The sequence below is a fragment of the Antechinus flavipes genome, chromosome 2 (genome assembly GCF_016432865.1).
Source record: "Antechinus flavipes isolate AdamAnt ecotype Samford, QLD, Australia chromosome 2, AdamAnt_v2, whole genome shotgun sequence".
Taxonomy (NCBI): Eukaryota; Metazoa; Chordata; class Mammalia; order Dasyuromorphia; family Dasyuridae; genus Antechinus; species Antechinus flavipes.
In genome coordinates this window covers 76,510,741-76,523,584 of record NC_067399.1, presented here as the reverse complement: position 1 = coordinate 76,523,584, position 12,844 = coordinate 76,510,741, and the positions used below count along the sequence as shown (strand labels likewise).

General features: G+C 37.2%; 1 protein-coding gene across 1 annotated transcript in view; it reads right to left on the bottom strand.

Moving 5' to 3' along the window:
* Nucleotides 1–12,844, bottom strand: part of ADAMTS18 (ADAM metallopeptidase with thrombospondin type 1 motif 18) — a 129,915-nt gene that overhangs the window by 63,746 nt on the left and 53,325 nt on the right. Inside the window, 1 exon segment of the mRNA XM_051975103.1 lies at nt 9,295–9,467. Within this exon segment, the coding sequence (XP_051831063.1) occupies nt 9,295–9,467 (173 nt within the window).

The following is a 12,844-nucleotide window of genomic DNA, read 5'->3' as shown; positions in this document are numbered from 1 at the left end:
GAGTATTTAATGCCTCGTGCACCCATTCCATAGCTCTGATTGTTAGAAAGCTTTCCTTTCAATTTAGCCAAAAATAACCTCAGCCATTATTTCTACCACTTGTTCCTTGTTTTGTCCTCTGGGACTTAAACAGAATAAATCGAATTTCTCCTCTAAGGAAAGAAGACAGAAATGTAGTTGCTCTTATGTCTTGCCTTCTTCAGGCAAAAAAACTTTCAATAGATTCCTCATATTCTATATTTTGATTACTCTCACCACCTCACCATCCTTACTACTCTCCAAGGGTTGGTAGCTAATCTCAATGATCTGTCTTCTTCCCCATTAAAGTCTGATGCTAATACCCTAGGGAAAGGTGCTGGGGCTTTGTAAAGACCTACTTATACTTCAGTGACATGGCCTTTAAAAGTAATGATAACATAAATTTCTGTAGTAATTTCAGGTTGATAAAACACCTACCACAACCCTATGAAGTAAGTACTCCAAGTATATTCCTTATTTCACAGATGAGCAAACTGAATCTTTGAGTTACTGAATAACTGGCTCATAGTCACAGCTAATAAAGCATTTGATCCAAAACATAAAACTATGCTTCTTCCAATTCCAAATAGAAAATTATTTACATCATTTCAAGCTATATCCATCATTATCTCCCTGTCAGGAGAAGGCATCAAAGGGGGCTTTAATGAAAGTTGATATTCACCTGTGTAGAAATCCATGAAACTGAGGACATAAAAATGATAGAAAATATTTAAAGAAAGTTAAAATAATAAAAAAATCTTATCCATGTAGAAAGTCATTTCTGTGACTTGTGTATTTATGAAGGAAAGAAGTTTAAAGGAAACCTTGTCTTCAAAAAACTTAGTGCATCATTGGGCTCTTCAGCTATTTTCATATCTTTTCTCCTCATCTCTTACCTTTCTTTCCAGCTCTTGCTTTGGAGTCCTGTGCTCCTGATTGGTAAGTTTGATATAACTTCTCTGACCCAAACCCATCATATTATTTGCTGCTCTCTAGCTATCTTTAAACCATGTTGTCATATGAGCACTCTTTTTCTCTTCCTTTGTCTTCCTGGCTTTCTCCCTCTAGCTCTGGGAACATTCATAATAGCAATTCTACCATTCCTGGAAAGGACATGCCTACTTATTGCTTTCTAGCTCCATTCACCATCCCTGTTACTTTCCAATCCACACACTCTTCTCCCTGACCACTCCACCTTTGTTTGTACTGTTCTCTCTCCTTGAGAGGAGGGGCTCCTTTTTCTTTTTCATCTTTTTATTCAACACAGTGCCTGATGAATAGGCTTTAATAAACACCTTTTAATTCATTTTTTTAAAACACTGACATATCTGATGCTGAGATAAGGAAGTTGCAAAATTTGGTACCAACAGGAAAAGCAAAGACATTTAGAACTCAGAAGATTTTAGCAAAGGAACAATCAAGTTTTTTTTTTTTTAAAGACATTTTATAAATTCCATGAAAAAACATACATACATACATAAGTATACATCTACATAGATATATATCTGTCACTTCTTAATGATCTCATAATCCCCAATGTAACCTTCCAGTATTAAAAAATAATGCAGAAGCAAGCAAAACAAAACAACTACTGGTTGTGTCTACCAATGCATATCTCATTTGGCATCTAGAGCTCATATTAATATTCTGTTTCTAGTTCCATTGCTTCTTTTTTTTTGTTTGTTTCCTTCTATATTGCTATGATCTTTGTCCAAACTTTTCTCTGCTTACTTTGTTCTATATCAATTCACGCAAACCTTCCAAATTTCTCAGAATTCTTCATATTTGTCATTTTATGATCCAGGGACTAAAGTGAAATAGTATTCATGTGCTTGAGTTCAAATCTGACCACAGACACTTACTAATTGTTTGACCTTGGACAAGTCACTCTCTGTTTGCCTCAATTTCCTCAATTGTAAGATAGGGACAATAATTACCTATATCGCAAGGTGGTTGTAAAGATTTTAAGTAAATATTATTTGTAAAATGCTTAGTACAATGTCTAGAACATGGTTGGTGTTATATAAATGCTAGCTGCTATTAATATCATCATTATTATTACCTCAGTTTGTCCAAGTATTCTCCAATTAATAAGCAACTCTAGTTTCCAGTATTTGTGCTACCACAAAAAATCCTGCTACAAACATTGTTGTATGTTTGAGACCCATCCCTCTGTACCGTCTTTGACTGCTAGAATATGAATTGTTGAAACATGTCATCAGGAAACTGAACACTGTGTACCTATAATGACTGAAATTTTGCTCTGAAGAACACATGAAAAAACATTCCTCCCTCTCTGCTAGATCAAGGGAACTACAGGTGTGGAGGATGGCATACACTGTCAAACTGAGTTGAGATACTGATTAGTACAGATTATTTCTGTAAACAGCTTAGCCAAAGCTGTTTCTTTCTTTTATGCTTCAATCTGTATTCAGAAATAATCTGTTTTTTCTCTTGGTATGGACAGGATTTTTCATCATAAGTCCTTCAGAGAAGTCATGGATTATTGTATTGCTGAGAATAGCGAAGTCATTCTCAGCTGATCATCCCATAACATTGCTGTTACTTTGTACATAGTATATTTCACTTTGCTTGAGTTCATGGAGAACTTTCCAGGTTTTCCTGAGAATATCCTACTCCTTGTTTCCCATAGAACAATAATTTTCCATCATAATCACAGACCACAATTTTTTCAGCCATTCTCCAATTGATGGACATCCTCCTAATTTCCAATTTTTTGCCCTGAGAAGAGAGCTGCTATAAATATTTTTCCTCTTTTAAAAATCTTCTTTGAGATTTATGCCTAATAACGATATTATTAGGTCAAAGGATATGGATGAATTTATAGCCTTTTAGGCATAGTTAATATTTTTGATCATTTATAAACTGGGCCATGACTCTTACTTTTTAAAAAAATTGACTGATCTCCCTTTTGAGAAATCAGGCATTATTAATAAAATTTGCTTCAAAATTCTTTTTATAATTACTATGGTTAACTGTATTTCCCCCCATTTATTCTATAGTCTCTCTCCTTTCACCTTGTCCATCCTCAAAAGTGTTTTGCTACTGACCATTCACTCCCCCAATATGCCCTCTCTTCTATCACCCTCCCTCCTTCCTGTATCCCATTCTCCTCCTACTTTACAGTATGGTTAAGATAGATTTCTATATCCATATTGAGTGTGTGTGTTATTTTCCTTTTTGAGCCAATTCTGATGAGAGTAAATTTCACTCATTCCCTCTCTCTCTCCCCTCTTCCCTTTTACTGCAAAACCTTTTTCTATGGCAGATAATTTATTCTAGTTTACTTCTTCCATTCCCTTTCTCCCGGTACATTTCTCTTTCACCCCTCAATTTTATTTTTAGATATTATTTCTTCATATTCAAAAAAAATCAAACACTTGTGCCCTCTGCCCATATAAATTCCTTCTAACTGCCATAATAATGAGAAAGTTCTAATAAGTTAAAATTATCATCCTCCCACATAGGAATGTAAACATTTCAATGTTATTAAGTCCCTTATGATTGAGTTCCCTTTCCTAATTACCTTCTATGCTTTTCTTGAGTCTTATGTTTGAAAATAAAATTTTCTATTCAGTACTGATATTTCATCATGAATGGTTGAAAATCTCCTATTTCACTTAATTTCCATCTTTTTCCCTGAAGGATTATACTCAATTTCCCTGGAGAGGTGATTCTTAGTTGTAATCCTAATCCTATTGATCTCCAGAATATCATATTCTAAGCACTCTGGTCTTTTAATGTAGAAACTGCTAAATCTTGTGTTATCCTGAGTGTGTCTACTATACTGGAATTGTTTCTTTCTGGTTGCTTGCAATATTTTCTCCTTGTCCTGGGAGTTCCAGAATTTGGCTAAAATATTCCTTGTAGTCTTCAATTTGGGATCTCTTTCAAGAGGTGACCTGTAAATTCTTTTAATTTCTATTTTACCTTCTGGTTCTAGAACATCAGGATGTTTTTTTAAAATAATTTCTTGAAAGATGATGTCCATGATCTTTTGTCTGATCATGACTTTCAGGTAGACCAATAATTTTTAAATCATCTCTCCTGGATCTATTTTCTGGTCAGTTATTTTTCCAATGAGATACTTCATTTTTTTTTCATTTTTTTTCTTTTCTTTTTTTTTTTTTTTTGGTTTTGCTTTAATGTATCTTGATTTCTCATAAAATCATTATCTTCCATTTGCTCCATTCTAATTTTTAAGGCATTATTTTCCTCAATGAGCTTCCTTTCCCATTTGGTCAATTTTGCTTTTTAAGGTATTCTTCTCCTCATTAGCTTTTTGTATTTCCTTTTGCACCACTCTCAAATCTCTTCCTAATTTTTCCTCTATCTCTCTTGCTTAATTTTCAGAAGCCATTATGAGCTGTTCCATGTCCTAAGCCCAATTCTTATTTTTCTTAGAGTATTTGGATATAGGAACTTTGACTTTGTTATTTTCTTCTGAATAAGTGTTTGATCCTCCCTGTCACCATAATAACTTTCAATGGTCAGAATCTTTTTTTTTTGGTTTGTTTTCTGCTCATTTTCCTAGCCTATTACTCAGCTTTTAACTCTTTGTAAAAAGTAGGGCTTTGTTCCCAGGGAGGAGGATGCACTATTCCAAGCTTCAGGAAATTTGTACAGCTGTTTTCAGAGATCTTTCTAGGAATGTGACCACAAGCACTCTTTTTTGTCCTGGAATTGTTAGGAGTATCCCCAGCCTGCTTTGGCTATAAGATCTAGTATGCTAAAGCAATAAAGTCCTTCCTCAATGCTTGTAAAGAGACCTGCAAACTGAGGTCTCCAAAACTTGCCAGGACCACCACTGCCTGGGCTCACTCTTTGTATCCTGGTTTCCCAAGGCTCTCTCATCCTATTGACCTTTCCTGCTGACCTTCCAAGTTGTGTTTGGTGTCTCTGGGCTGAGAGGTCTGGAAGCCACTAGTACTGCCACTGATTCTGAAGTCCTAGACCTATTCTTGCTTTGCTGACTCTGGGGCCTGGGCTAGAGTCAGGGATGGGGTTCTGCAGGGAAGGCTTGTACCAGTTCTGCACATTGGACTTCCACCCTGGTGTCCTAGACCTTTCCTGCAGACCTTCTAAGTTACCATTGGCTAGAAAATTGTTCTATTTTGGCTTTTTGTTTAGAATCATTATTTAAGGGCATTTGGAGCAGTTTGGGAGAGAGCAAGGTGAGTTCCTGCCTTTATTCTTCCATCTTGGTTCTGCCTTGACTAAACTATTTCTTCTCTCTTTTCATTCTTTCTTTCAAGAGACAGCTTGCCAGATAGGAGAGAAGGATGGGAAATAGATGATGAAAAAAAAAAAAACATGAACAATGAAGTGTTTTAAAATGTAAAGAATATATGACCTCTATAAAAGTCTGGATGCTCCCAAGCTTCCTCTGAAACAATGGCAAACCCGCACCAGACTCCCAGACTCTGCTTTTTAGATTTGTCATGTATTAATTACAATTTCCTTGGAAGTTGGATTTCACATTCGGCAGATGAGGAAAAACTTTGCATTCATTTACTGTTGTTATTGTTGTTGCTAGAGAGGGTTCTAGCCCTTAGGGTTTTGTTATTTCTTTCACTGTTTTTTCCCATAGTTTTGACTTTTATTCCAAAAACTTTTTTTGTCATATTCTTTCCCCACAGGGTCTTAGATGCTAGTGGGTCTAATTTTGTTAATAACTTTTTATTATTACAATTTATTGAAAAACATTGTTCCCTTAATAAATCTGTGTTGTACACAAGCACACACACATACATACACATAATCCATCTCTGTGGTATAGCCTAGTCATATCTATATTAGTCAACCCAGATTTTACTTTTTAGCATTATGCTGGATATTTATCCTTTTCAGAAGAAGAAAATACCACACAGGATTTCTTCTAGTGGTGTTTTAAGACATTAGGAAGAATGAGAGAAATGCCATAGGACTAGATGTCATGTTTTATGAAAGATATTAACAAAGTAGAGAAGTACCTGAGAGCATGACCAGGAAAAGAAGGAAACTTTAAATCATGCACTCTTACTCTCCCTCCCTCCTTCTCCGGCACTCTCTTATCTCTCTCTCTCTCTTATCTCTCTCTCTCTCTCTTTCTCTCTCTCTCTCTCTCTCTCTCTCTCTCTCTCTCTCTCTCTCTCTCTCTCTCTCTCTCTCTCTCCATGCATCCATCTATTCCAGTCAAATTGGATAACTGTTTGATGAAAAGCTTCCTCCTCCCTTCCTCCCTCTCTTCCTTCCTCCCCCTCTCTCCTTCAATTAAATTGAATAACTCTGATGAAAAGTCCCTTCCCACACCTTTGCCTTAGTTTACATTGTTCTTTGATTCTCAAATATCCTTCTTCCCTTTCTTTTTACTTCATAGTTGCCACTCCATTTTTTACTGTTCAAACTCCATGAGACATCTTTAAAGAAGCCTTCTCCAATCCCCTGATGAGTAAAAACTGTTTTCCTCAGACTTCATGTGACATTCTACATACCTTCACTGCACTTGTCATATACTGTACATCTGTGTTTGTGATTTATCTTCCTACAAGACTATGAGATATGAGTTTCTCTGAACACTGGGAAACTACATCTTCTCAAGTGCCCAGCACAATGCTATGAACACAGTAGACTTAATAAACACTTATTTAATTGAATTAAAGGTGATAATTTTTTACAATTCCCATGATTATTCCCATTACTGTAACTCTCCCCAAGAAAAGTAGGGTATAGAAATAGCTACTTTCCAAAAGTTTATGATTGAATAAAATGTGTATAATAGTCTATTGCATTGAAATGCATGTGGCTCCCCATTACTTCCAGAATTAAATAAAAAAATCATTGTTTTGCTTTTAGAGCCCTTCATGACCTGGCCTCTCCTACCTTTTCAATCTTCTTATACCTTATACCTTCGACATATCCTGCCATCCACTGACACTGATTTCCGTGGTATTCCCCACCTACAATACTCCATCTTCTAATTCAGGGCATTCTCTAACCTCATCTCTCTTCATTATTGTTTCCTTGATTTCTTTCAAGTCTTGGCTAAAGCATAACCTTTTGTAAGAAGCTTTTTCAGTCTTTCTTAATCTCAATGCCTGCCCCCTGAGATTATCTCTAATTTATTTTATATGTATGCATATAGGTTTGAACATAGATGTATGTTTATATATCTCTGTGTATGTGTATGTGTATGTGTATGTATATGAAATCTGGTTTGCAAGTTGTCTTCCCCATTATACTATGAGCAGGGACTGCTTATTTTATGATTTGTTTGTTTTTGTCTTTCTTTGTGTCCTTGGTCTTGAATGCTTACACATACCCAGTGCTGACTTGACTTCACTTGCAGTATGCTGAATATGAAGTTGGAGGATCTGGGTTTGAAATGCAGCTCTGCTACCTGTGTAACTTCAGCTCCTATGGGCCTCAGTTTCTCAACTGTAAAATGGGGGTGAGGATACTTAATGATTTAAGATATAAATCTAAATTTATTTTGATTCATAAGGTGTTTGTACAAATTCCTCATACAAATCATATGGAGCTGATTATAAAGGTAGAGCTGTAGAATTTAGAGGTCACCTTGTCCAATCCCTTCATTTTACAGACAAGGAAATGGAGACCTAAAGAAATAAAGTAACTAATATCATTCAAATGATATTGCCTGATTTCACGCAAGTCCAGGCATATTTCTACTATATCATACTGTCTCATAGGTCTCGACAGAGATGAAATCATGACTCTGTTGAAGCCTTGAAGAATGAGTAATCCACTGACATGTACTTTGTTGAACATGCTGCAGTCACTAGGCATATAGAATTTCATGAAATATTTTGGTTGGATAATTCATAGCAATTCATAATTAACATTCTCAGGAGACTGGTCAGCAGAAATGTCAGCAGTAAGTTTAGACACAAGGACATTCCAAAGGAAATTGTGGTTCAGGGCTATAGGTCTTGAGGGGCATCTTATCAAAAAGAAGTGTAGAAAAGCAAATAAAACCACATGGAATGGGGGAGGGGGAAGCAAAGTCCAAGGGAATAAGAAGCAACTCTGAATGTAGTTACATGGCCAAATGTAGTGGTTTTTTTCTGCTTTGCTCAGCCGTAGCTACTATTCATACATCCTTTACATGCTATGTGGAAATTTCAGGATAGACCCCCAAAAGGAACTCCAAATAACGTTTGTTTGTATCTGTCCACAGTTGACAATGCCAAGGGATGATCATGGCCCAGCATGATGCACAAGAGAAGAAAAGGTAACATCTATGAGGAATCCCATTCAGTGGGGGTAGGAATGAAACACCAGAAAAGCTGTAGCACCAGGTTTCTGGTGATATAAAAACTGTCCATTCTTAATATTCTAGAGTAATAAGACTAATGAAATCAATCTGGTTGGAATTAAAAGTGAAAAATGGCCTCTGGCAGTATGTTGAAGGTACTAGCCTTTATGAAAGAGTTCCTATTTCTCTCTGGAGAATGAATTGGCTCACTTGGACCCCCAAAGCTGTTTTCATGGAATCAGAGAAGTTAGAATTGAAAGGGACTTTAGAAATCAACAAGTGCAGTCATCCTGGCTCCTTTGGGGGTCTGTGGATAGATTTCAGGGCATCCATGAACTTCGGTAAAGAAAAAAAATCATAACCTTAATTTTTACTAATTTCTGGTTTTTTATATGTATTCATATTTATACAATTAACATGCTGCACAAGAAAAATCAGATCAAAAAGAAAAAATGAGAAAGAAAATAAAATGCGAGCAAACTACAAAAAGAATTTTCACTAACTTCTAATGGAAATTTAGTCTTTACAAGTATCAACGTAGGCAATACCATTGCTCGGACAGAGGGCCTATCAGTTTCATTAGACTTCCAAAGGGATACATGACACAAAAAGAATAAGAACCTCTGATCTAGGGCAACTTTCTCATTCAACAGATGAGGAAACTAAATTAAACTGCCCATCCTGGCAAAGAAAAGAACTTGGGCCAAGGCCATACAAGTATTATTATTAAGCCACAAAGTCCAGATGCAAACCTAGGTTTTTTTGCCTCCAAATTCAATATTCTTTCCATCAAGTAGGTACCTGGAGGACCTGTCAAGAGCACCAGCTCACAAACTGGGGAGGGCGGGGGGGTCATCTCCCCTAGAACATGTCAATAAAATAAAATAACGCTTAGGGATCCCCTGCGTTCCAGAAGCACCCTTACTGAGGTATTCACATTTCCATATGGAAGTAACCAAAGCAAAGAAGTCCAGTTCCTGCTATTAAAATCCAATTACCTTCCACTTTAGTATAGGGTTTCCACTGGTAGTACCATCCTCGGAAAGGCTTACTGTTATACTCAGCACACTGCTGGGCACGGAAGTCCACACTATTGGCTGGACAAGGGTGAACATTGCACAGCTGATACAGGCGACTAGACCCTGAACAGAACCTGCCACCATGTTGTGGTCTAGAAATAAAAGGAGAAAAATGAAAACTAATAAATGAAGGGTTTTATCTATAGATTCTCAGATGTAGATGAATCAGACCTGCCTCCCTCCACCTGGACCTCTGCTGGGGGGAGTGCAGATTTGGGGTCTATCCAGCTGTGTGACAGTAACCCTGAGAGTCTGTGCAGCAGCACATAGTTATTAGCCTTCATGCCATTCCTTCCAAGGTCAGGGATATCCACAAGCTTCCTAACCAATCTCAGTGATCACTGGATAAATGAAAAATGGAGCCAGAAGGAAGCTCAGACATTATCTAATTCAATGCCTTTATTTTATGGGTTTTAAAACTGAGGTTCAGACAGGAAAAGCATTTGTCCAAGGCAACACTAAGTAGCAGAACTGGGATTCAAATTCAGGTCCAAAGACCCCACATCAGGGCTCTGACCCACCTTCTCCAGTTCAATTTTTTAATCAGCTACTGAGACTCCCAGCAGACGTCCCCCTAGTGGCTTGATCTTCTGAACTTCACTCGTGGGGACAACCTCTTTCCAGCTCTTGTTCCAACAATTCCCCTATATTCTCTATTCTCCTCCTAATCAGTGCATTCAGAACTCTGGCTTTAACTTCCAAGAACTCTTTCAGAAGATATTTCCCTTTAGGTGTCACCTTAAATTTATCATAAGCATTAGGCAACATTCCCTCATTCCTCCATCCCTAAGGGAATCACTTCAACCATGAACTGCACTTTGTCTGGGAGGAGGTTTCTTCTTAGGTGTATCTAGACTTTTGTTCAAACTTTTGCCCAGGTGCTGACTTTGTCTTCCACTTGATTCTGGCCACATGAATTCCTATTCACTTTTCAAGTCCCAAAACAATGCTGGCACCTCCATGCAACTCTCCCAGATTTCACTAGTCATCCATAATTCTTCTCACCCACCTTCTTTCTAGAACAGCATTGTGCCTATACCCTTTTTATGAAATTATGATGATTTATTTTTGTATACAAGATATGTGTACATGGGTAAGATCATGGGATCATAAGATTTAAAGCTAGAAAGTACTTCAGAGATTATCCAGTCCATCCATTTTCTTTTTCTCCTTTCAAGGAAGGAGTTCCTTCCTTGCCTACAAGAAGGATTTTAGAGCAGTGAATCCTTGTTTAAAGGGTTAAAAAATAGCTGACACTTGACAAGAAAACTTGATGGACCATTCCAGAATTGCTGCCTGACTCACTTGATTTTTGCATAGATATGACCTAGTCCCTGTTGCTTACTAATTAATACTTCTTTGCCTGGCATTCATGACATAACTCTCTTTCACCACACATCGCATTTGGGGTGGTTGTATACCCTTAAAAAAAAAAGCATTAATCTTGGACCTGAGTTCCAGCTCTGACACTAACTGTGATCTCCATCCATATACCCTTTGTTTCTTTCCTTGGCAATCTTCCCTTTGTCCTTCCTTCTTCCCTCCCTCCCTCCCACTCTCCCTTCCTCTGTCCACATAGGGCATTTTCTGAAGATGCTCTTAAAAGCATTTTTTCCTTTTCTTTTGCATTTCAGAACCCTCCCAAAATACTTTGGGGTTTACTGGCTAGATTGTTTTCTTAAGGAACAGACCTTAAAACAAAACCAATCTGATTCTAATTGGCCACCAATATGTTTTAGGTCAAGTCCCATTTGGTCATTGTTAGGATCCTGATTGACTCAGATAGAATGTAAATAGCAGTCATTTCTGCTTTGGCCAGAAATCCTGAGCATCTTCCCCTCCTAGATCATTCATTTATTTATTTAGATTTTTTTTTTTGGACTAGGTGAAAGAGGAGATTGTTTGCTGCGATTACCATCTAGTCTTAATCACTTCATGGGTGCTGCCAGAGTCAAACTGAGACCTGTTAAAGACCTTATCTTAAAAAGGCCAAAGTCTCCCACTGCATCCACGGCCTTCTCCAGGCCTCCTAATGTAAATCTGGCCACTGAACCCAGATGGCTCTGGAGGGGAAAGTGAGGCAGGTGACCTTGTACAGTCCTACCTCACTTCAATCTGATTAACTTGCATGTCATGGCATCTCCTCCCTAATGCCATGGTCTTGGAGAGCAAAGAACAAATCACAATCTCCCAAGCAATCACCTCCACCTTCTCTTCCCTTCCTTCTCTCAGTTTCCTTTTTGTACAATGGGCATAATGATCCCTAGATTACCAGCTTCCTATAGTTGTTGTGAAGCAAGCACTTTATAGACCCAAAATACTCTATAAAAGGAATAAATATCGAGGGCAGAGATGTGGAATGCATATACTGTCAGATAGGGTTTTTGGATTACTCATCATAAGGTAGAATTGAATGATGTAGAACATGGATTAAAGAATATTAACTATATTAACAGACAAAAGACTATAGTAAATATACAAAAAGTTGAAAACAAACGTTTTTGGGGAGAGAGAAAAAGAGAAAGCAATATTAGTGCTGCCACATACTTTATATTCCATCTGAACAGAACAATTTTGTCCTTTGGGACAGCCATGTGGTTGTATCTTTGGTCTCATTTTCTCTATGCCTTGAATGCCCTTGCTTCTGCCCTCACCGTTTGACTTCCAAGGCCATTTCAAAAGATCATTTCCTTCAGGAAGCCTCCCCTTTCATTTAAAATCTTCCCTCAGACTTTATATACTAGTTTGTTTCTATTCTCTATTGTGCTCAACACATATTAATAATAGCATTTATGTAACACTTTAAGGTTCGCACAGCAGTTTACAAAAATCTCATTTTATCCCCATAATAACTCTAGGAGGTAGATGCTATTATTATCCCTAATTTTATAAATGATGAAATTGAAGTAAGGAGTGGTTACGTGACTTGCCCAAGATCATACAGCAAGTAAATGTCTAAGACTAAATTTGAATTTAGGCCTTTCTCATCTTAATTCTGGGGCATTACACACTGCACTAACTAGCTGCCTGTATTATTATATATTACAATTCTCTATGTCTTATTCTTCTCAAACATAAGATCAGGAACCCTGTCTTAATTAAATCTTGGATCCTTCCAATGCCAAGCATAGCACTTTGTATACAGTAGATATTTTAAAAAGAACTAGCACAATAGATAGAATGCTGAACCTGGAGTCAAGAATACTTGAATTCAAATCTGGCCTCAGATACTTAGTAGTTTGAGCCTTCCAGAACGCTCCTTTGGCTCCATCACATTGTACTGTATATTATATAGACCTTTGTCCATATAGATCCATACCCCAACAGCTCTTAATCTCCTTAAGAACAGGAACTATACCAGTTTTTATCTTTGCATCCTCAAAGCTTTGTACAAAATACATATTTATTAAATTTAATAAATATCAAAATTAGTTGAATTCACCACTGATTGTGTGTTGGCTAAGGAAGA